The sequence below is a fragment of the Struthio camelus genome, chromosome 3 (genome assembly GCF_040807025.1).
Source record: "Struthio camelus isolate bStrCam1 chromosome 3, bStrCam1.hap1, whole genome shotgun sequence".
NCBI lineage: Eukaryota > Metazoa > Chordata > Aves > Struthioniformes > Struthionidae > Struthio > Struthio camelus.
In genome coordinates, this window is record NC_090944.1 from 35284146 (window position 1) to 35309437 (window position 25292).

General features: G+C 37.2%; 1 protein-coding gene across 4 annotated transcripts in view; it reads right to left on the reverse strand.

The window, feature by feature from the left end:
- The window catches only part of HMGCLL1 (3-hydroxy-3-methylglutaryl-CoA lyase like 1), an 87281-nt gene that overhangs the window by 6005 nt on the left and 55984 nt on the right, over positions 1–25292 (reverse strand). For 2 of the 4 annotated variants that reach the window (XM_068937397.1, XM_068937393.1), the window contains one exon: positions 3867–3992. In XM_068937397.1, coding sequence (XP_068793498.1) covers positions 3867–3992 — 126 coding nt within the window. Of the gene's footprint in view, positions 1–3866; positions 3993–13992; positions 19773–21854; positions 21935–25292 lie in introns of those variants that run through there. The other 2 variants (XM_068937395.1, XM_068937394.1) reach the window with 2 other exon arrangements.

Here is a 25292-nt window from a genome sequence, read left to right on the forward strand (position 1 = left end):
GCTGATTGATCTGTCCTTGTTAGAATGATGTTCCTTGAGCAATCAACTGTTTTTTTAAATAACATAAGACATTGGTACCTCTTGATTGCTGAAGTGCAATCAGATCACTTTATCCACTTCATCCACTGATCAAGGAGGAAAAAATACTTTATTATTAGTCTCCTGACCTATTCATATAGAGTTAAAGTTTTAGAGTTAGATTACAAAAATGATATAAGTACTTGCTCCAAAGACTGGGATTTAGAAGCCAGTAAAGTTCCTGCTGAAGGGATGCAAAAGAAGGGATTTTGAACTGTCAATACACTGAGCAGACAGTTACACAAAGCTGGGGGAAGTGTGTCCCTGGGTATTAAAGCATATGAGATGTATTGCACTGGAAATACACTTTCATAACACTTATGGATTTATGCACTACAGTTTAGTAGTGCATAGACCTGATTTAGATGCTTAAACCCTTTATTGGATCTAGCACTTATTTCCATGTTCTGCAGCAATCTTTGCCTTTTTCACCCTTACGGCTAGGCAGAAATGCTAATGAGAATAGAAATTATTTCACGGAAACAGAATCAACAACATTTTTAATTTGAAACAAATGTTTCAAACTTTCTGATCAGCTCTAGTAATTAGCACCATCTAAAACATATTGTTCAAATATACCCTTTTATAACTCTGACATCTTTGCAGATGGGTTATAACAAGGGTGATTTCAGCTCATTTTGTTTATCCTTTATTGGTCATTACTGAGCTTTAGTTTGTACAGTACTGTTGTTCATAATGTCATCTAAAAAATTCTTACAACATCTATCCTTTTTTACTAGGACAAAATGAGAAGCATGCCACCATAGACATACTTGGTAGTTAGGTAATGGAAGATGTCAAAATAAAAAAGAAAATAGCTACAGAAAATTCACATTTTCAGCACTGTAACACTGCATAATGTGATATGTGTTGATAAGAAACATATGTTCACAGTTCATATTCACTAAATGGAATACAAGCATCTCTGCCATTTAAATTTTCTTTCTTATGTAAGTGTCATGAAACCAAAGAGGATTACCATGAGGGCACACAACCCAGTATTTACAAGCATGATTCACAGATGGGGATGGGAAAATAGTGACAGATGTTTGTAAGATTCCTGTGTCAAAACAATATGTCTTCAGATAGATGCTCAAAAATGTGCTTAAATGTGTTTGGTAAACACTCCATACACTCAGAATTATTCTTTGATACCATGAAACACAAGCAAATATATTTCCATGTATCTCCAATAGTGTCTCTAATCTTAGACAAGCGACCTAACTCAGAACCCTGTAAGAAACGAAACAGCTTCTGCAAGAAGGCAAATCCTTTAACTCCCATTGACTTCCACTAATCAGTTCTCATTCAGCATTCATAAATACCAAGTCTATTATCTCTCTGAACTTTGGGTTTGCTGATGGTAATGCGAAGCTAATAGTCGTTTCTCAGAAAGGCTTATGGTTTGCTAAGCACTTTGAAGGCATCATAACCACAAGTACTACTACTGTAGTTGCATAGGTACCATATAGAAAACTGTCTTCATATGAAGTACATCTCCCTACAAATTTTCAAAAGCATTAATGATCTATGACATAACTGTCTCTTCATTTACCATGGTACAACAAATCAATCTCTTTGTAGATGGACTCTGCTAGAAATTCACTTCACCTCTACCCTGCTAGAGACAATGTCACACGCCACTTTTTGGTTACGCCTTCTGAAGAACACTAAAACAAGCATTAATTATTATTTTGATACATCCAGTCAATCTGACCATGATAATGAACACCTAAATGCTGTCCATCCTTTGGCTGACATTCTAAATGACTTCAGTCTTCAGCTGTAAGACCTCCACTTCTTGAAAAATGAGAGCTTTAGTGCATAGCTGAAAGGAACAAAAGAAGCAGCTCCTTGGAAAGGGACAGCATTAATAATTATAATTTCAATATGTGCCATTATACAAAAAGGAACATATAAACAGATGGTTTTGATAATGATTACAGAATTGACCATGGTACCAACAAGAATCAGCATGGCAAGACCAAACCTAATATATTAATATAATAATTTTGAGACTCTACACCTAAATTCAGGAAAATATCTCTTCTTAATGGGACACAAAAGGGTCAAGAAGCAATTGCTGTGAAGTGTGAAGTGTTTTGCTGTTGCATAATTTAAAAATGAAAAACAGAGAGAACTAAATATGTTTGACAGTGGAGAAACGGACATTTATCTTCACAGGGTTTGGTATCAGCCTTTAGGATCAGTTAGATTGCCTGGAGACCAGTTTGTTCACAGTTTAGTAAATCTCATCAACCAACCTGGAACCAGGTACATTTCATTTAATCAATCAGTATCATTTTATCTAATTGATTCCTTTTGCTAGGAATCACTTAGAAAAGTCAACGGGTATTTTGCCCAAGGAAAGAGTATACTAAAAGCCTAAGTCTCAAAGGTGCACAGCAATGTGAACAGTGTGAACTGAAATGCATGATTTCTCCTCCTCATTCCAAAGAATTGTGTTATTTTAAAAGAATAAACATGTTATTTGTGAAAAAGCAACCCCTCAGCACCTCCAAACAGTTCAAAACAGAGTCCACTTGTATAATGGGCACTTGTGATTAAACTTTCCCTATACAGTTATCTGACATCTAACCAGAACTCCCCAAGAAGCACATGAAAGCAGATAAACATTACATTACACTCTGTAAGGTACTGAATACGAGTTAACAGTTTGCAGGGGATGTACGATTTGGAGACAAGTTTTATGATCTTTTATGCCAAGGAAGACTGTTAACATGCCTGCCACACTGAACGGCAAGTAATAGACAGCTCCCCAGTAACTTATTTTTTTGTATGTTGGAAACCAGGTTTTTTAAATTTCTTCCTACACTAGTTTAAATACAAATCAGGTACGTTCCTTTTTTGGTAGTTTTTTACATATTCTCCTTTGAACTTGATTCTCTCAAAATCAATGCCTAAGTTAAATGTAAAGTCATTGCATTGCTTGAGTTAGTCAAAACTCATTATGCCACATTTCTAGAACAACGATGACTAACAGGAAGACTAGAGACCGCATCCATTGGAGGAGGTAGCATTACCAGATTCCCAGGAATACTGAATAATTAACGTGCTAACCAAAGCAGGGATACTAGATTTGTGCTGCTGAAAGGAGGAGGCTCATTGGTAAGGTTCATTAAGTGCAGCTCAGGCAGATTAATTGCCTTGGCTTCTCCTCCAAGAACAGGGTTGGAAATGAAAACGATTTGGAAGCTTGCAGAAGTCAGCACCACTGTTCTAGGCAATAATAATTTTTTACAATATTGAAAGATATTAAGCGGGTATGTGACAAATAGCACCGTCCTGTGCTTTGGCTCCAAAAGCCACTGTCCTTACTTTGAAGATAGAAAAATTTAACAAAATATTAATAAGCACTATGAACCAAATCTAAAGCTCTGTGATCCCCTCTGTCCAAAGCAGGGATCCCCTTTATCTTTCCACTGAAGAGAGTATTAGCCTTCTGGGGCAATGTCTACACTAGCGACTTTTTGTGGTGACTGAGGCAGCACATTGACTGAAAGCAATTGCTACTGAGTTCATCATATCTCTAGCAACGGAGAGAGAGGGTTAATTCAAATTCCCATCAAATAGTCAAATTAGTTTTGCTCTAAATTGCTAGTGTAGAAAACATTAGTCATGTTATCTGTCAAGCATTGTTAAACCACTGAGCTGGCAAAACTTACTGTACATCACAAGCGATTGTCAGTTGTATGAATCCTATGTTTTGTAGAAAAATACTTTTTTTCTCTTAAAGTTTCAAAAAGTAGAAAGTGAGGATGTCTTACTGTATTGATCCCCAAACCATTAAGCATGTATATCACATCCTCTGTGGCCACGTTTCCAGTAGCACCTTTTGCATAGGGACAACCACCCAGTCCTGCAACAGATGAATCCACAACAGCAACTCCCATCTGGAAAATAATAGCACAAAAATGCAATATCACCAAAGATTATTATTTATTATTCATAAATATTAGACTATGCTAGTTACCATAAATAAAATGCATATTTCTCCACAAATGGACATGTTCCTCAGTGGAAATTCCCTATAATGGCCTTAGTCCTGACATCTTTTTAAGGTAAGACTCTTCAAACACAGGAAATGGAACAGAGAACCAATGACCCAATTCATTGGATTTTGGCAGACAAGATAATGCTGTTTTAGAATGAAACACAGTTATATGCTTTCTCTCTATGTCCCTATATGTTGTTTTTAAGTAGCCTGCATCTAATCCTGCAAAGGCTTACACACAACCAAACACAATCAATGTGTTTATTCAAATGTGTAATTTTAAGCATATGTATAAGCATTTGTAAGATGGACGTCTTAATATTAGCATCTGACTGTGTCTTTCAAAAGATTTTGGGACATCTATCCTCTAAAATGTGTTTTATATTAACGGCTATCCTTCCATGAAGAAAGTCCCTCTTAACATTTTCTTTCTTCTGATTTTCTTTGCGTTTCCTCTTTATTAGAGGTTGTGAAACCAGTATGTAAATAATTTTGAGGAAGTTTTTTTTTCTAGCTTTAGGGGGAGACTGCAAGATATTTTCACTCAAGTTAAACACTACAGTTTAAGGAAGAATTATATTTTGACACATCTGTTAAAGAGTTTATGAGTTCAAATTAACCGGAAAAAAGGTTTAAAGAACTTTATTCTGGTGAGTTTGGCCCTTTGCTTTTAGTAGTCACCAATCTAGAGGAGATCCAGTCCCCCAGAAATAAACTTCCTGGCACAGTCTTGGAGAAGTGGCCAAAGGCTCCAGTTTTGAAGGTGCTTGGAATAACTGATAGCTTGGATATCATGTAAGTTCTCTATGGACATAGGTTCTAATCTTCACTTTGAATATTTTTAAGGGAATTCTTGATGTGCAATGTTAAGCCTGCTCATTTAAATTAGGGCTTGGAAAAACAACTGACCAACAGATTAGTTTAGAGACCTCACTGCAGAGCAAGCTGATTTCTGTTGCTTTCATTCTGAGGAACCTAACTGTTCCCGTATGTTCAACTGGGAGCCTGAGTTTCTTTCTCACAGCCATGAATACAACCAGCTGGCAAGGTAGCCAAAAGATTATGATGTGCTGCATGTTGCAGTTGCTAAGCCCCCTTTCCAAATATGCCCATCAGACTCACTTTATATGTGTAGTTTGTTTTGTTTTGTTTTTTTAGTTTTGAAATAATCTTCCCTAAGGCTTTGTTGCATTTGCTTCTTGTTTTAACAGTGCTTTCCATAGTCTTATCATCGGTCTTATAGGCTGCTTAAAGTTCCAGCAGTTTTGGAGGCTAACAGCAAGAGCAGCACAAAGAAGTGTTTTCCCAGGTCCTGCTCTAAAACAGGGAAAATTGTCTTAAGATAGGTAGCTCTAATAATGATCTCAAAGGAGATAAAGTGCATAACTGTGACAGGCAAGGCAGTACTGTTTCCTATTGTTCACACAATGAGGCTCTTTAAGTGGGTATATTGTACTTAAAAGTACACTAATCTGTGAATTATGGAGTGAATCACCAAAGTACATGTTTCACATTTCAGCCACTTGTCACACACTTTGTTTGTGTAACCCACTGGTCAGAACATGTGTCATACAACACATCTGCGTCAATACACAAAGGATATGAATTCATGATAGATTTCGACTAGAAATTCTGTCTCCTTTGCCCTAGCTGCTAAGACTCATGCATTTATTCTGGAAGTCATTGCTTCGAGTGCAAAATGGCAGCTGTCGGGCTTGCAAGCATCTCTGCAGAAACACACCTAAGGCCTCTTACTGAAAACACTCTGGCTACAGAAAAAGATCTGGTGAAGAAATAAGGGAGAGTAATGTGTAGATGTGCTGGTACAATATAAGCATGCATCCCACTATCAAATCTGCTCTTCCAATTAGATTTTTCAGACTTCCATCAGAAATGACAATTTCCATCAGAAATGAGTGTTTCAAAAAGGAAAAGAAGGACTTCACGTCCTTCATGAGTTTCCATCCAGCTGGCAGACTATGGCATAACCACTAAACAGGGAGCATTCTCCTTGATACACTCATTTTCATTAACTTTTACATGGGGATAAAAGTTATAGATAGACAGTGTGCTGAGGTACATCACAGTTGTCAAACTCCCAAGGCATGTCAACAGACTAAGGAACAGCTTCAGTATCACATAAGCAGTCACTTTCTAATGCTAGTAAATTATCTCATGAAACATTTGCCTTTGTGCAAAAATGGGAAAAGTATCAACTGAAAGCTGTATTTGCTGACAATTAAACTGGCTTCTGGAAACAGGCAGAAAAGTATGCCCGTTGAAAGCTGGGGAGAATTTGGAATGGAAATCTTATAATATGGAAGTACATATTGCTTATTAGTATCTACTGAAAGTGTTCACAAATACCTGGTGGGGTACTGGGTCTCACAGCAATGGAGGCAACATAAAAATAACATGAAGTACACATCTTTGTCAAAGCAAACCTAACATTCTCAGGCAGCCTCATCTGAATTAATTCAAACTGCCTTCACTGGAAGCTGGAACAAGCTCAGCCAATTTTCCCTATGTGGATGCAAGAGCATTAATGTGATGCCTTCTGCTGGCTAAGCAGTGGGAGTAGTAATAACATTCATGGTGCTATATACAGCAGCTCAGACTAACCTCCAAATCTGACATATCTTGAAATCAACGCTCTTAATATGTAATGAGTGGATGCCTCTTTACTTTTAAGATATTGTGCTTAAAAGTTCTCTTTACAACAGTTCTGCTAATAAGTCTACTGTTATATACTGCTATATCAGCACAGGCTCAGGTCCCTCTTGCATGAGGTCCTTCTTTCAGTGACAAGCGAATACAGTGCCTTTTCTGATTCATGTGTGGAATCACAGCAGTTCATCTCCAGCGTGGCCCTGTTCAAAAAGTCCTTAAATAATCCATACTCCAAGCTTTATTCTTACAACACTAAGAACAGATATTTGAAAACATTCTTCAGCAGCACTACTAACTAATTTTAGGGTTAATATTACAGCCTAGCTTGTCCCAGCATAGAGTCTGAACTCGCACCTAATAAATAACGTCTCTGAAAGTTTGAGCAGCTATGAATCTGTTTGCTTTTACAGCCCTTGAAAAGCATAATCGACTCTAAAGGAAGAGCTAGAAATCAAGGGAGAGCGTGAAACAAGGCCTCGGACTCCATTACATGCACAATACTTGTCAGGCTTTTAGGGGAGATAATGAGTTTCAAGCCTTTCAGCAGTCTGAGCTCGCAAAACATTCACTGTCCATATGAGATCCTTAAAAAGCCTGCAGTCTCATTGTCACTTTCTGACAGGCACTAAATTACGTTGAGATTCATGAGAATCCACACTGCAGCTATTTCATAGGACATGTCCAAGACAAGCACTCACTGAGCTGCTTACCTATGGTGATGTGTGTGGGTAAACGATAGCTTGGCTTCCAGGACAACTTAAGTGCTCCAGTCTCTTCTGACACTTGCAGAGGTTTGATAGTGACTAAATCCCTGATAGTGCTTTCTGAACACCTTCCAAACTTTAGCTTTGGCTGGCTTTAGCTTACTCTCTGGAGAAGGCAGAAGACTTTTTGCTGCTGTCCCATGTTAACTTCCTAATTTCCCAATGAGAGAGCAAGGAACTAAATTCATCGTTTTTTGTCAAATAATAATAGTCAATTTTAACAGGAAACCATTATTGCCAGTGAATAATAAATGCTTCATGTTTCTCAGTTTGGTTTACTGCCTCCCCTTAACTTCTTGTTGGGACAATCAGACTGCTTCTTTACTCATCTTAAGCGTAGTTTCATCTGACAGAAATGTAACTTCGTTTCCCTCTTAAAAACGGCCAGTTCAGCATCATTAACTACAGGCATGCTTAGCCTATAAATCAGAAACTATAAACAAGGTTTCATATAGATTAAGATTTTTTTTTAACTACGAGATTTTGAAACCTATATTCTAGATTCTTTTGTCTTACTCATTTTTTTTATCATTTGCACTTATGAAGTATCCAGGAGGTCTAGGTAGGAAGCTGTATCCCAGGTATGCTACTGTATATGCACAAAATAGGAACAGGTCTGTTATCCTAGAAACTTTAGGGATCACAGCATTGTGAAGTTCAGTATCACAGTGCCTTAAAGTCAGGTGCATTTAGATATAACAACATACTGCTATATCAGTTCAGCATTTGCACAAGGAAGGAAGAGAGGAAGAAGTGCAAGGAAGAGCAGCACACATTAAGTCAAAGACTGTCCACATAGAGGCTGCCACAAGATTAATAAGTCATATTGCCCAATCTTGCAGCCCTGTCAGTGCCTAACTGTCACTCTTGACACAGTGTGGCACCGTCATATCATCGTGTCTCTGTGGCAACAGTTTGTTACCCATCACCATGTAGTTTACCCTCAGGGAGAAACCCTTCTTCTGGCATCTCTCCTGTAGAGGTATGGATTACCACAGAAATTTAAATAACTATTCCAGTAAACACTTTGTAAGGTGGCTGTGAGACCATTCCACGAGTTATATCGCCAAGTTATCTAAAATCAAGGTTTGCCATTTTATTTCAATATGGCAAAAGCATACAAACAAGTACTATTTAAGTAACTGAGCAATTGAAAGTATATATTTTTACATGTAAAGCAGTAAAATGGGACATCATCTCTTTTTGTGGAAACCCTGAAAGCCAATTGCATTTCTTTGTTGCTTCTTTTTCTCTCTGTGCTTGCTAAAGGGCATCACAGAAGAAAACAATACTGTTCAAAGTAAACTCCATCACTACTGACCACAAGGTGTCACTGTTACATTAACGTCTATAATTTCCTGCTTCATGCATTTACAAAATTAATACATTCAGCAAAAGAAAACCCAAAACCCAAAAACAAAAACCTCTTCTCCTGAAATGTACTGAGATGCAAGCAACTTATGGGCAAATGTGCTGCATAAAATAGGTTAATATAGCATTCCTTTAACTTATTGCACACATCTTTTCACATTGCTACTGACACATTTATTATAAGCAAAGCTGGCAATGACACCTAGAGTTAAAGTTCCCTAACACTTTTCATCATGAGTCCCTACTTTCAGTTGTTTATTACTTTGTCAACCTTTAACTGCTGGGTCTTATACTTTCCACGCCTTGTCCAGGCCTCAGGCTGGAATGTTTCAAAAGTTTCAGCAAAACTGGATGTGGCCACTTCCGAGAACAAGTTTTGGGGAAGAAAATGCTTTTTTTGTGCTAACATTCAAAAATTTTAAGAACAACTTCATGGAAACATTCTTGCAGCTTTACACGCTGAAATTTGGTACAGGAATAGCTTTGTTTTTAAGAGATCACACAGATTGGGCTAAGTTATAAGCTTATGAAAGTTGTACCTCATAAGTTAGAAACTAGTCAGTCAGGGAGCTAAAACGCCTGAGGATCCATCTACTGGGCAGTGCTGCCCAGCCCAAGAGAGCATTGGCTGACCATGTTCTTTCCCTCAACCTCAACAAGGACTATGGAGCAATTTCTTTGAAATTATCAATTATGGGTGTCTACGGCCTACGCTGCAATACCTGCACAGGCAGTAACAGCCTCTCACCAGTTGGCTCCAGCAGTTCAGATCCGTGTTGTGGACCCTGTTTTTTCAGAGAACTTTTGCAGATGTTCTGGGGGAAGCAATATCATTAAGCATAAGAGCGATTTTGGTTTTGATTTTGAGGTTTTAAAAAGCTTAGAAAGTCATAATCAAAATCCTACACCATAACAAAATTAAAATCTGGAAGCAGATGTTTAGAAATCACTATTAGCATTGCCCGTGCAGACCTACTCTGCTCCCTTTTTGACTACGTTCACTCTTTTTTGTCCACAAGACATCATGATTTGCTAATCTAGAGGCGTACACAATTGAAGCTGTGCCCCTGCTAAGGATCACGGAGCCTGCAGGGGGAGCAGGAGACACATTTCAAGGTCTTTTCTAACCGCATGAAGATGAGATGACCATCAGAGCACAGAATTACTTTCCATTCTCCCTCCTCCCCCCTCAAAGCAACCCAGGGCATTGCCAGACTTCCCAGCTCAGCTGCCGCTGATCTGCAGTAAGTAGTTACTGCCCCAGGCGCTCCTCAGCAGAAGTTGCTTCTCTGAAGTAAACCTCTGGTGGTTTAACTGTCTGTCTGCTTGGTATGTGTTGTGAAATAATTCAATTTAAAAATGTACAGTATCCATTTTATAGATACAGGCTAGGACACAGAAGACAAGTTAAACAAGTACAGCAGAGAGAGTAATAATCTTGGGATCAGAAGGGAAAGGGGACCTACAGAGTCCCCAGCTACAGGGTGGGCAGGGAGAGAACCACCTAATCTGGAGACCTAACAATTGCATTAGGTTGTCTGTGCCCTATATGCAGCCACCCTCACATGCTACACACCCAGGTATTTGATTAAAAATAAACCTGAGAATAACCTGAGGGCTTGGAATGGACAGGGAAGGCAAAAAGATTACTTAACTTGATGGTAAAGTTAGTGATGGTTTTCCAGGAGAGCAAAATTTTACTGAGATTGAAGAATGTTTGGCATCGATGGCACTGAAGAAGAAACAAAATCTACCCACTCCGCAGCAGATGTCTCACAGAGGATAAGCTGAGGAGAGAGGTACCCATTAAAATAAAAAGAAGATGTTGATCGTAACTGTTGAACTACAGAACATTAGCTGAGATTAAAGGACAGAGTGCAGTTATGGGGAATCAAGGAAAGGCACTGATCCAGTATCTGAAGTGCATGTGTGAAATATGGAGCATGTGAGTCCACCAGCGAAAATGGCAAATCCGATCTGAGCATCACAAACTCAGCTGAGCCAGTAAGTTTCTGGAAAGGTTACTTTTTCCTAGGGTCAGGGATCATATAACCTAGATCATCTGTCTTAGGTATCAGCTTTATCAGGATCTATGCTTTAGAAAGAAACTACAAATTCTTTTAATCTTGTCTTTTGGTCCTGGTTAGCTTCTGCAAACTCTTAGCTCTTCTAGTTGCTGAAACACCAATTCCTGTTGCTTCACCGAGTGACTTGTGCTGGGTGGCCCATCTAAGCTCTCCCTGGAAGCCTGTTTTCCCTTAATTTGCACAAAAAGAATACTTCTTTTCTGCATGACACACCACGTGGCAGAGGATATTAGCTTGTAACAATGTAGGTGGGTGGCAGAAAAATTAATTCTTATAAAACAAATGTGTAGCAATGATGGTGTTTATAAGAAAGCTGCGAAAGTACAGCAGAACTATTTCATTCCATGTTAGTACAGCAGTATGTCAGCATTAGGGTATCTAAAGGAATGAAATGGTAGCACACCATGTAAAATTCCATCTGATTTTAATTCAGCCGGAGCCCTCACACAGCAGCACCTGACTCCCCTAGAGTCAGGAACATCACCCACCCACAAAAACCACTTTGTTTTGACTTTCATTCCCCAAGTTATCTCTAAAATCACACCCACCTGCCACCCAGTCAGTGAGAAGGGGGACCTCCCCCATGTCCCCAGGGCTCTTCTCCAGATGTGCTGTGAGTCTTCCTGCAAAAGTATCATCGGCCCATGTCTAAGGGCTGATCACCCATGCAACATGTGTGGTCTTCGTAGTCTGAAAACTACCACTGGCTCATTGGTGTGGCAGCTAGGGATTCCTCAAGGAATCAACACGGGTGGAGAGGACGTGCAGCAAGACATCAGGAGTTCTAATGGGATCTCTGGAGGTCTGAAAATGTATCCTAATGCCAGCCTCTTCTTCCTCTGCGTAGCTTTCTCCAAGGGATGCTAAGGCAGATTAAACATGAGGCCCCAATTTACGTTGCCAGACACTAACCCTGATGCATGTTAGTCCTACTACAAGGCCATTTTCTTCCACAAGGAATTCAGCTTCACCCAATACTTCCAGTGCAACTGCAGAGCAGGCTTCTGCATACAGAGTGAAAGACCTTTTCAGATATCAGAGAGTTTTAGTCATGTTCCCATTCAGCTCTTGGCGACTAGACCTACACTTGTTTTTCCTGGATGTGATGATAAATAAGAGCAGTTGGTAAACAGACTTTAATCCAAGTTTCTCTCGTCTCTGCCGTATGTCAAAAGCTCTATCTGAAGGTTTTGGCTGCTACCCCAAACTTGATGGCACTAGTGACATATTAAATGATCTGCTGCTCATCAGAACTTAAGGCAGCTGAATACTCCCCCTCCATTTTAATACTGATGACACCATCCATCACAAGAACACCTTGTTTCAGTTCCTTTCCTTTAGCCTTCGCTAAAAAAATCTCTGTGCAATACAGTATGTGTAGAAAACAGCCCACTGCAAAATACTGTTGGCATTTCTTTTCCAAGAAAAGACAAACCTGCATTATTTTAGATATGCAAGTATCTACTAAAAAAATACGCAAACCTTTAATCATCTTCAATGACTACAGCCAAAAAATTTGGTTCTAGAGACTCGTTAGCTATCAAAAAATTAATTTTTAGTATGACAATAGTTTTAATATTACATCATACATTCACTCAGAAGTTTCTTTTTCACAGTTGTTGTTTTAAGGTGACCAAGAAATAGCCTCCTGTCTAAAGGTGCATTTGCAGAGTGAGGGGCTTATTGCTGAAGCAATAAAATAGTGGCTGCTGAGACAGCTCTGTCCTGGGAACGGCCGCTCTTACATACGTTTTTGTGCAATCTCAGGTTTCCAAGGTTTTTCCTTGGATGTCAGTACCTTTGTCTTTCAGAAAGTTGCTCAGGTTTCTGTTGTAACCAGTATCACCTCTTCTGTTTCATTTCACCTATTTAAAACATATCAAGCTAGGCCAGAGTCAGACTCCCCCTCCCTCCCACCCCCAACAATTGTCCCAGAAATATTCAGCTTAGAAGTGGAGCAGATTCAGCAGTGGAGCTTAAAAACACACACACATATAGCCAATCCATGCACACACATAAATATACCCAATAGTCTTGCAGTCATACTACAGTACTAGGCTTCAGAAACCTGGGCTTCAAGTTTTCTTTTCAACCATTACAGAGAGGAAATTTCAAAACTGCTCACTTTCCTTCTGAATAAATACCCTAACCTTGGGTAATGTGGGACACCCAGCCAGTGAGCCACAAAATTCCTGTCTATGGCTTTTTCTTATTTGAGACCCAACCTGCACTGTGCATAAACACATGGGAACATCTAAATCAAAGATTCTGCTGAGGCTGAAGTTTTCAGCTACTTCAGAAATACTGCGATGTTAGTGAATTCTGTGCATGTCACTGAGAAGCCCCTCTCTGACTTCATTTTTTCCCCTCCACTTTTCTATCAGATTTTCCTGGACTTTCAATCTGCTTATGGAACAGCAAGATTTAATGTCTTGCCAGCACAGTTCTACTTTTTAGAAAAACATATTATTTTGTATAGACCCAGACACCTTGAAATTTCTCAACTACCCAAGGTGGATTGGACTGATTCTTACTTGACTAAAATTATTATTTATTGGGAACTCGCTTGTGTAAGGGCATGGACTTCAAGCCTATATCATTACTGTGAGTGTTTAAACAGGTCTTAATAACAAGCAATGATTCACTGATAAGTGGGCAGAGAGAAAATGACCTGATTGTATCAAAGATCAAAAGTCTGCTTGAACTTTTTAACTGGTTGTTATTGTTTTCATCCTTTTGAAAAACAAGCAAACAAGAAAACACACAAAAGTAACAGTCCTGTTAACTCCTGCGGCTACTTAATTTTGCAACAGAAGATACTAAAGAAACTAAAGGTACTAAAGATTCTAAAGAAACTCAAGTATTTCCAATAGAGTGCATGTGTTATATTGATATAATTTATTACTCAGAACTGGGAAACCACTTTAACTTTCATGAAATCTATAAATATATTATTTTTATGTATTGCTTTATTTATTTAGATGAATTCAAAACGTACTACAAGAATCTGCAAGACTTTGAATTCTAGTTTAGTAGTTTTCTCATAATCCATGTCACTTTTGCATTTGATGTTAACATATAAGCTATATGCTTCACATTCACAATATATGTGATAGATTCCTCTTGCTTCTTATTTCTAGAGATATATCTCATTACAGAAATGAGGACTTATATATTCTACCTAAAGCTGAATAGATATGTATCTGCACCATTCACTCTTATTTCGTACTGTATTTACAGTCCAGGACAAAAATAATACGTACTGTTAATACTCTTAAATAAAAAGCAACACCTTTGAGATTTTTTCAAGTATAACTATAATTTTGATTCTCTTTTAATTCTATTTTCATAATCCCTTGAGTGAAATAATACTTTACTCTATTTTAGTATGCAGAGTAAGAAGAATTTAGAGATATTGCTCCCTAGTATTCACTGACAAAACACACTCACTATTAAGAAAAGTAAATTGCCAAGAGGTAAACTACCCTTGGAAAAAAACTGGCATTTATTACATCATCTGGATAATGCAGGTGCATATCTATCTTCTGCTCTATTTGGAAAATAAGAACTGTGTTCTCCATTCAAATGCTTTTAACTTATTTACAGCTAGATCTGGAGACTTAATATTTATCATCACAAAGCATAAAGCCAAATGTCCTTTTTCTTCAGGAGCACCAAAGATTAACAGATTAGAATGTTTTCCACATGTCCATTTTACTGTCAAGAGAATATTAAAGAAGTTTTCCAGCTTCCGCAGCTCAGCCAGATGTCAATGGATCCCACAGTGAAGCAAAATTGGCAAAGTAGCCTTCTCATGACCCCAGCATTGTTTTATCAAGGATCAGTTTAAAAGTATAGAGGGCCATTTCTTGCTGAGATCTGTAATGTTTTTCAGCCCTTTTCCCCTGCAATTACACAAAAGTGCTGACTTTGTTGAACTACTGATATGCAGTAGTATTTCTTATGACTTCTCTCACACTGTGCTGTAATTGCTGTTTGTGTTGGCAAACGAAAAGTACCAGGTCTTGTTTCCACTGTACATTTCCGGACTCTGCTTTCAGTAACATCAGTGTAGGATATTGTACTGGGCATATGTTTTGTTGTGTAAACATTAGCTGGTAATTTACCCTGTCAATCTCCACAGTATGGCCTCTAATTACCCGAGATCGAGGGACTTCAGATGGGTAATTTCTAAAATGTTTACTGTAGTTATACTGCTTCTTTTTTCTTCATGGTATCTGTGTTCTGAAAATCATTGCAAAGGAAAAAAATCCAACAATATAAAAACAAACGTATTTTGGCATGTATACCCAATTCTCTAGAGGGAATAATGACTATGTTCCCATTTTGTTAAGCAAAAATTATGGTAATATTTTAATAGACATTGTGGTATAATAAAGTATTAGATATTTCTTTTTTTTTTCATGTGATTATTCTCTTCTACACCTTTTGTAACAAAAACCAGCAATTTTTTTCTATCTGTACTTTTTTTTTTATTCCATACCTTCCCGCTGAATAGGCCCTGAATTTGCCAACAACCATGCACAGGCTTAATCTGATTCAGCACACAGCCAAATATATTTAGTAAATGGGAGCAGTAATGTCTTGTTGGAAAATACAGCTTCTACGGCAAAGATTCAGAACGAAGGCGCAACCCCCCCATCCCCCTTTAAGAGCTCTGGAATATATGTTTTATTCATTCATCCATATAATTTCAAGGAAGTAGAACTTTCCATTTTGTGCTAAAATATAATGCCCTGAATAGAATTCCAGCATGGGATTAAACAGCTAATAATTACAGCAAAATGACCAAAGCAAATGTGATCAAATAAAGCATCTTTTTAGAATCCATAGGAAAATGGAATCTTTATTTAAAACAAAGTTCTCTACCATAGTTTCCATCATAATGCAGTAAACTTTAACAGTAAGTGTGACAGTTTCTCATCTTCTCCTACTATTCCATCATAATTGTATCAGTTTTATCATTTTCATCACTGTTATTACAACACCTCTGAAAGAACCTTGCCTTTCAATATACTAATAAAATGCTATTATTATTAGGCAGATTCAGGTTTCTGAATTCACTGTAAATTAATATGTTGGATAGATCTTTGTAGCCACATGAGAGCAAGTGACTATTTTGCATAAGTGCAATAAGTCAGATGACTTGGTCCAGACAGAAGGCAGGCAGCCCCAAAATGTAATCTACCTTGAAAATTTCTCTTCCTTACTCTGAATAAAGTTCCCTTTCTTAAAAAAATCGTTTCAAATTGCTTAGCCAAAACATCTTTCAACAGTAAAGCTAGAACACTGCTTTTGTTTAAAAAAAAAATCAGCTTAGCACCTCATCTTTTGCTAAAAATGAACATTGTATCGTCTACTTGTTTTCATTTGGTTTATTCTTAAGATGAGGAGCTACACTAAATTTAAATTTTTTACCATTTGTTACAACTGCTAGTGCAAGTAAATTCTAAATTTTCTAAAGAGAAAAATGTTTCTTTCATTCTGTAATTGCTAACTTTGTGCATTTAAGAGGACTTTTTGTGTGTCTGTCATTTGCCTCTCAGTCTGTCACTGTATAGCACTTGCACTAAGCAACAATGCAGAAAAATTTAATAAACAGGAAAATATGAAAGTTGGCAAAAATCACAGCGTGTATAAAACTATCACTCATCATTTATCTTGAAAAATGATCTAAATCTTTTTCCTTCTGAAAGCCCAACTGCTTCAATCTACACTATAATATTTCAAAAGAAAAAATAAAACAAATACATAAATGACAAATTAACTATTCAGAAGACTGGTTCAGTGTTGCTTCTGCACAGCGCAGAAAGCAAATATGATTGTTATACCCCAAGTACTGCATCAGCTTTGCCTTCTGTCTTGATCAAGTCATCGGACTTATTGCACTTATGCAAAATAGTCACTTGCTTTCACGTGGCCACAAAGATCTATCCAACATATTAATTTAGAGTGAATTCAGCAACCTGAATCTGCCTAATAATAATATCTCTGAACTTTCTGCGCTTTAATTTACCTCAGGAAACACCCTGAAATTATGCTTAAAGCCACCTTATGTATCTCAACAACATGAAGTAAATCTCCCTCCTTCATTGCTTGCTGGATCATAATAGAGTTGGTTCTGCGGAGTCATAAATATACAAGAATGGCCAGAGGTTTAGGTCCACCCCCTCAGCACAGCTGTTTGTAGAGCTGCCCAAAAAGGAAGTAAGCGTCATCCTGTAAATACTGCTCTTCCCTACTGGAGACACTGGGATTTCTGACCCAGTTGCAGCTATTTCCCAGGACTGTTCCTGCCATGGCAAACTAGCCTCACCCTTAAATGGCTCTAAATGTGAGCTTGCAAGGCAAGACCTTTTTTTCCAGGCATAAACTAAAAGACGCATACTCATAGGGTAAGGAAAAGAAGCACCATTTCTAGCTGGGAAGTGTTGTAGCAATGTTGTCCTTGTTTTACACTTACTATTAAACTTTAAAAAAAAAAAAAAAACCTCCAGGGAAAAAAGAGAGGGGAAGTCATTTTGCCAGAGCAGAAAAATATACACGTCTAAAAGCCATTTATCTCCTTCTAGCTGATGTGTACAGAATTACAGCCTGATCAAAGTGCAATGTAATTTTTAGAGAATTTAAAAAATATATGTCAAGAAGCTCTTATCAAAATAATTTCTTTTGAAAATACAATTAAAAAGATTTTCAGTCTGAGCCCAAGAAACTGATTGAGGAATCAAATCCTGAAGACTAAGAAACTAAGGTACTTTAAATAATTGTATCCTCGCCAAACTTTTGAAAATTGTCTTTCACAGTTACATTGAAATATTATGTTATTTTTGTCATTGCACTACATAACTTTTTAGTGTGCTGCATGTCAGCATGTCAGCTCAAAACCAAAAAAGTGAAAGGAATCAGACTATACCACAGTCAATCAAGAAAAACACTAGATGAAAATATAAAGCAAGATACACAAGTATTAGCTTACTCATGTTCTAGATTACAGATAACCTAAAAATATATGTCCTAGAATCATCGTAAGTACATCTTTATCACAGAAACATAACAGAGATCTGTTAATACAAACCTAGTATGAATCTACAATATATTTTAGATGATTACTTTTTACATACAGACATCAATCTTGCAGTATGTTTAAATTAGAAATTCAATTTAAATCAGCATGTTAGCCATGCCAATTACAGAGAGTGGCCAACCTTTTCCATATTCAGATCCTATGGTGAGTTGCGTACAGCCTTTTTTTACCAACTGAACTGAAATTCTGTGTGATGGATATCTGCGTTGAACAATATTGCTTTAGAAAAAATTAGACAAAATAGTTCAGCTATTCAAAATAACATAAATACACTGGTTTCCTCATATTAGTAAATTATGATATACTCTCTTTTAAGTGCTCAGGTCCCTGTGGCTTGGATCAAGGACTTGTAATTTGGGCCATACAGATGAGATATACACTCTCTACATACACTGTAGAGATGTTTAGTGAAAACTTCTTGCAGCTCTGCAGTGGAAATCTCCAAAGACTCCAGCAGCACAGTATATTCTCAGAGCAGACTAGAACCTCCTAAATCTCATCTTTGGGGACATTGTAAAACAGCCACTGGTAACAAAAGCAGAAAACGCTCTTTTGTGCTTTTATTGTACAGGCTGTGCTCTCTTGTGGCTATTTATATTACCAGTAAACTAAACAGTGTCAGGGAGCACTCCCAACAACTGGAACTCAATTGTCCACTGTCTGCAATTGATAGCAAATTGGTAACAAATTTGGTAGCAATTTGGTTTTGGTAACAATTTGTTTTTTGTGACTCATTCAACATCACACAGGCACTCCTTAGTTCACAGAAGGACAGTCTAGCTCTCCACAGCTCCACAGATCTCCAGAGAGTAACCAAATCAAATTGTTATCTGGCACAACTTCTGGCACGCTGTAGGAACTAGCATAGGTTAGGGACCATTCATAGTTGGCTGTATGAAAGTGGTGACCCTATTTTGGAGGGTAATAATTTGATTTTATGGATGCAGGCTTTTCATATTAATTGGTCTCAGTGCCAGACAAGTCCAGGTATACTTAATTTACTAGTATAGATGTAGCCAATTAACACTTTGCTGGACCTAGGCAGCTCAAAGGAGAAAGGTGACTGATTAAGGTAGAGATATGACAACAGTAAGTGAGGTCTGGGGAGCAGTGTGGAAAAAAAAGGGAAAAATATAACTAGAATAGGAAGGTGAGGAAGTACTGAGACTGGAAACATGTTAAAGGAACGACATAGTGTCTATTCATCTAGTGTGATATCCAAAACTACTGGGACAGCTTATGAGATGGAAATGGATTACGAAATGCAGGTAAGGGGTAGGGGGCTGAAAGGGACGACAGATGGGCTTGCAAGGATGGGGCAGCTCTAGGACGAGGCAATTGTGCAGGAAACTACCTGTTTGCTGAAATCCCATTTCATTTTGTGTAAATTGGATGGTGCGTGAGAAAGAAGCAAGACATTACAAAAACAAAAGAGACAAGTAAAATAGATGCAGAGAACTAGACTGTCTTTGTGAAATAAAGAGTGCCTACGCGATGTTGAATGAATCACAAAAAACAAACTTTACACCAACAAAAATTCCTCCTCTTCCAGTCACCTTGATAATCTAGACTCTGATTTTCAAAAAGTGAATTGAAAACTGTTGCAAATAACAATTATCAGTCCCATTTCTGCTTGCTACCGGCAGGCATCTCATCAAACCTACAGCAAGCCATGTAGTCTCCTGGAAAAAAAAAAAGACAAAGTACTACTTTTTAGGCATGCAATCCAGCTGAGGCACAATAGAAAAATGCATGGGGAATTTGACACCAATGTGCCCTCATTATTTTTTTTATGCATGCAACAGATCAGTGACTTCAGCTTTCCAGTGCGATATTTTGACAACTCCTAAAAGTACTAAATATTTATTTTAAATTGGGCTTAGCATTTTGAAAACTATTTTATACTAATTTGTTCTATAAACACCTGAAAACCTTTTCTGAAAAGCCTTCTTACATTTCCAGCATTTGGAAGTAATTTGTTTCTAGTCCAAAAAAATGAATGTCTGTCTCTAACAGAAAGAGCTGGATTACTGCCCAGTCCACTTCAGAACTGGATGATGCTGACTCTTAGCCATTTAAATAGTCAAGTTAAACAAGACACAGTTGGGCTGATAAAAGGAGGTCTGTAAAAAGGCTATTGCTCTGGCCAGGCGGACTTACAACTACCAAACAATGACTAGGAAAACAGTGAAAGAGAGAAAATTGCCAAGTGCCATGGAAAATTTTAGGGACGAGGTGAATGCAGGGGCACAGGATTTATTCCTATCATTCTCCCTTCTTGTCAGTGAGCTGCCAGCACTGTATTTACTGCTCTTATGCACTGAAGGAGGCAAAGAATGGCAAAAAAGAAAATGTAAAGGAGAACAAAGGACGGGAGAAGTAGACAATAATAGTCTACACAGAGTATTATCCTTGGATGGGCCTACAATCTGCTGGTTAGGTATATCTAAACTGTTTTCTGAACCTAATTATTTGTCTGTAAAGACAAATTTGCAAGCCTGTTATCAACTGGCAAATGGGGAAAAAGATGATTGTCTTCTCATATTCCTTGAACTCAAATTTCTTTTTGTTTTACACATTGTAGTTCCAAATGTGAAACTTAAAAATAATGTAGCAGAGTAGAATCTAATGAAGACCTAATAATCATTTAAAGTAAATTGTAATCTGTGTATTTTTTTACACGGGCAGAAGTGTATCTGCAACACAGATGCACAGATGCGCAATAATGGAAGCAATGCCACAACACTTTTTAGGTGTCAGTCCACTAAATCAGAATGGCCTTAATTCTTCTGGATTTCATGAAACAGAAAACTATCAATGAAGCCGAAATTGCAACATACTACTGACATTAGAGAAAGTGAAATGTGCAACTGGATGTTACTTACAGCATGGGAAACTTAAAAAAGAAATCTAAGATGTGATTAGGAAAGCTACTAAACAGTATTCCAAGAAAAAAGTGTAACTAGGCAAGGAGACACAAGCACAGAATAAGAGAAAACGGCATAAAATATCTGGGCCAAATCCATTCCTTCTATAAATCCACAGCTTCAGTGTTGTTAGTACAGAGAATATATTTGGCTTTAAGATGGAAAACTACTAAAAAGCACTTTAGATTTTATTTCTCTAGTTGTTGCAGTGATTTCTCCATTCATATTCCATTTAGATCTAGAGTAATAAATCTGTACGTAGCTGCAGAGATATATATAGAGATAAGTGGATTTGCATGAGAAATTCTAAGCTTAAAAATGTTTAAAAAGACAGCTGAGGTTTGAGTTTAAGCCAAAGGGAAGTTGTGTCTATTGCTCCAAGTCAGCTCTAGTGGGAGAATCTGGAGATGAGAATAATCTATAACTGATGCAGGATCTCTTTGTCTGATTAGTATCCTGAATTAGACTTAGACTTGAGGTTTGCTGGTTCAGTAACGAGGACTGAAAGCTTCTGAAATTCAATCATCACATTAGAGGTAGCTAGAACAATGAAGTTTTCTATTATTTGTTAATCACTTAGGGTATAAGATTCTTTAAAAAAATAAGGCTACTTATTGATATACTCATGTAAATATATCTTTACCTTTGGACCTCTGGCTACTAATTCAGTATACAGTAACAGATATAGTCCCTCACCTCTCCTAAAATGTTCAAAATTTTAAAATCCTGAAATTAGTTAGAAATTTTATTTAAATTTAAATAACTTATTTAAAATTTATTCCAGGGAATAGGGTAACAGTTGTAATAACAGCAGCGAGGAATTTATTTGTGACCTACCAGGCTATCAAGTTTTTATGAAGCATAGGAAGAAAGGTCAGAAAAATTCGATCCTTCAGAAATTGCATACTATGCACATCCTGTAAAAAATAGGAGATAGCAATAAAAATAGGGCTGCTCCTTCTTTTGTACTGATCTGAGAAAAGAGCAGGGGTGGTACTGTTTGTTCATTTGCTTTCTTCTTTCTTTTTTTTTTTGGAAATTACAGGCAACAGTGTAAAATCAGTACCTTTAAAAACCACCCCTCCAAAAAAACAGATAAAATAGTGCAAAAGCTCTCTCAGATTTTCAGAATGAATGCCTATGCTTTCATTTTCTTCCCACATCTAAGTCTGATGTATTCATTTCTGTAGTATGTTTTTTCACTTATAAAAGTAACTAGCTGACTGCTTATATTAGTAGTATTATTTGAAATTATAATGCAATAGTTTTTCCACTTTCCTAAGGTAAACATCCTCTTTTTAAGTTTTCCTCACAGAAACCTTGCAATCTGGAACCTTTTCACAATTCACCTGCCATTTTCCTCCTGACTTGTCCGCTTTCAGATACACACAGACTCCTTTGACTCTGTTTTGTCACCTATCATCTTATACAATTTTAGCTGCTCTTTCCTTTCTTAATATCATGTATTTCTTCAGCTCAAATGTCTAAACTTTTTAATCCCTAGCATTACCTATGTGTTATGGTGTTTCTATTAGGAACTGGAATAAAAGGAAACAGATGCAAAAATGCAAACTGATGTTTTCTAAGGAATTTTGTTTTAGTCTGCTGACAGAAAATTCAAACGTATTGTTTACATTTTTAAATTCAAAAAACGTCTGATAACTGCCTAGGATAAATTAATTCCTAGAGAAATCTAAAAGTAGAAAGCTGTAGGAAGATATTTTTTTAAAAAGATATGCACATTGTATCGAATAATCTTTTACCTTACCTAAAATTATGCTAATTCCTACTCTTCTGCTTTTACCCCTAAATGCTTTTCTTTTGCTTGTGTGAGAATACTAGTCAGATTTAGTTAGAACAGTTGCCCTTAACATGAGCACTATCATACTGCAAATTATTCATTTGAGCAGAAAAACCTGGGATCCACAAACACATCCTTCTACTACCCTGCTGGTGGGCGCTTTCCAGCTTGAAGAAATTCTGTTTTATAACTCCCATTTGTTTCCTGCCAATTAGCCAACTTTCCACTTATTCCATGACTCCACGCCTTAATATTAACTTCCAGTACAGAACACTGTAAATTGTTTTCTGAAAAATCAAAGCATATGATGGCCACTGTATATCCTTTGTCTTCTTTGGCAGTGACTGCCTCAAAGAATTCCAGCGAAATACTGAAGCATGACCAGCCCTTCCTGAATCCCATACTAGCCATTCTCAGTCAAGCTGTGCTTTTTCTAATGTTTCCCCATCTGAACTTTGAAATCTGGAGCTCTCAGTTAAGTGATTTGCAGTTTCCTAGCATAACTTGATTCTTTTGTAAACAGCATTTTGCAGAAGAAAGTAAACCTGTGAGGTCTACTGAAACCTCTCCACTTCTATGTCTCTTTCAAAACAGGAATGCAAAAATATCAACATTTTTCAAGATCCCCAAATGTCTTTTCCACCCCCATGCTGTATAGCACAAATTCTACAGAATGCCAGCCACGCAAGGGAAAGGAAATGGTGTGTTACAAAACTCAGATAATTTGAAAGGACATGTATGTATTTTGATCATTTGCCCACTCATATACCTTAGCTTTTTAAATCTCAAAATTACACTCTAAACAAAAATTAAATTCTAGTCAGCTTTCAAACTACAAATTCAAAAAAACTTTTAAATCTGGAGTGCATAAAAATAATTTGTACTTGTCCAATGCTCTCCTCCTGTAATTTTTTTATCATTTCACAAAAAAAAAGAGATGAGCCTCATTTCCATTTCACAAATGGAAAAATGAAGACAAGTGATATGCACAGAGATATGGCAAACAGGGAGAAGACAAGCTAAGAACCCCTAATATGGTTCCTGCCTCCTGTACCTCATTCATTCCATGTAACACATCCTTACCGGTTTTAGAAACTATCTTTACTACAGTCTTGAAATTTTAACTGAACCTATCATAAATATTTTTGCTCTGTTAAAAATTAGTTTAGATGTAAATCATTTCACTGCTAGGCTCTGGGTACCCCAGCACGCAGCTGATATTTAAAAAAAAATTGTGGTATTTAATGTATTGTTCAAACAAGAACTTCGGCAGCCCACTACAGATAAATTCATCTCCTGAATTACCGTATAAAGCCTAAAAAGCAGTATGTTTTACTTGCTCAGCTACAGACAAAGTACGGCTAGACTGCCTCTCCCACGACTCAGTTCACAATATACTGTTTCTTGAGAAATTCCTAGCCCAGGTCTCGCACAGTGACTACATGGAGGCTTCACAGTTCTTCGTGGTTGCCGATCTATCCTCCCTACTCTGTAACAGAAGTGTCAGTTGCTCTTTTGGGATATAGAAAATAGGATTTTTAATACTTATTGAAGACTTGTGTATATGCTTTGTTCTCTGTTTTACAAAGAGAAAGTGAAGGAATTCAGATGTTGGTTAAATCCAGACTGTAGGCAGACAAAAAAGCAGTCCTGAATTTTGATCGTCCAACATGGTGACCACTTAGCACATGAATAAAAGTGTATACATGAATTAATGAGTCTTTAATGATATAATCCTACCTCTTTTGTTCTCTTTTAAAGTCTTTGTTTTGTTATCCAGTATGCTGTGGGTTTTTGGTTGCTGTTCGATGCATGCGTGAGCAAGGAACCAAGTTTTAGTTTTATTCCTTAATTTTTACTTACAACATGTCCTCATAATTCTCCCCTAATATAACATTTTGCAACAAAGCTCATCTAGTTTTAAAATCTTCCTTAATGTTGCTCTGTCCAAGCAACTGTATGCAAAGTTTAAAGAGATCATAACCCAGCTATTGTTGTGCATTAAAATCATGAAAAGGGGCAATTTCAGCATGAATCCAGGACAAACCTACCAGTTTTAACTTTGTGTCTGTTTGGAAATTAAACCCAAAGAAGAAATGAAAAAAGTATAAAGCTCAGGAAAATCCAAGAAAAATATGTGTATGAGTTTCTGTAACATAAAGTTTCATAAAGTTTTGCTTTAAAAAATTATACTGTTGATTCTTTTTAAATCAAAAGATTAAACTGTGGCTGTATGCCTGCTTATATGCATAACTCAGTAAAAACACGAGGTAATAATCACCAATAAAAACCCCAGAATGGTTGAATATTTAACTGTCTAGTACACTAATATATTTGCCTTTTTCCCATTTGACCTCCCACCTTTGCTATCCATACCTTCATGCCGTTCTACCATTATTGCTTTTTATTACTTCTCTGGTTTTTTTCTACTCTAACTTGTATAACTTCCAGCTGTACATGCTAGTCATTCACTG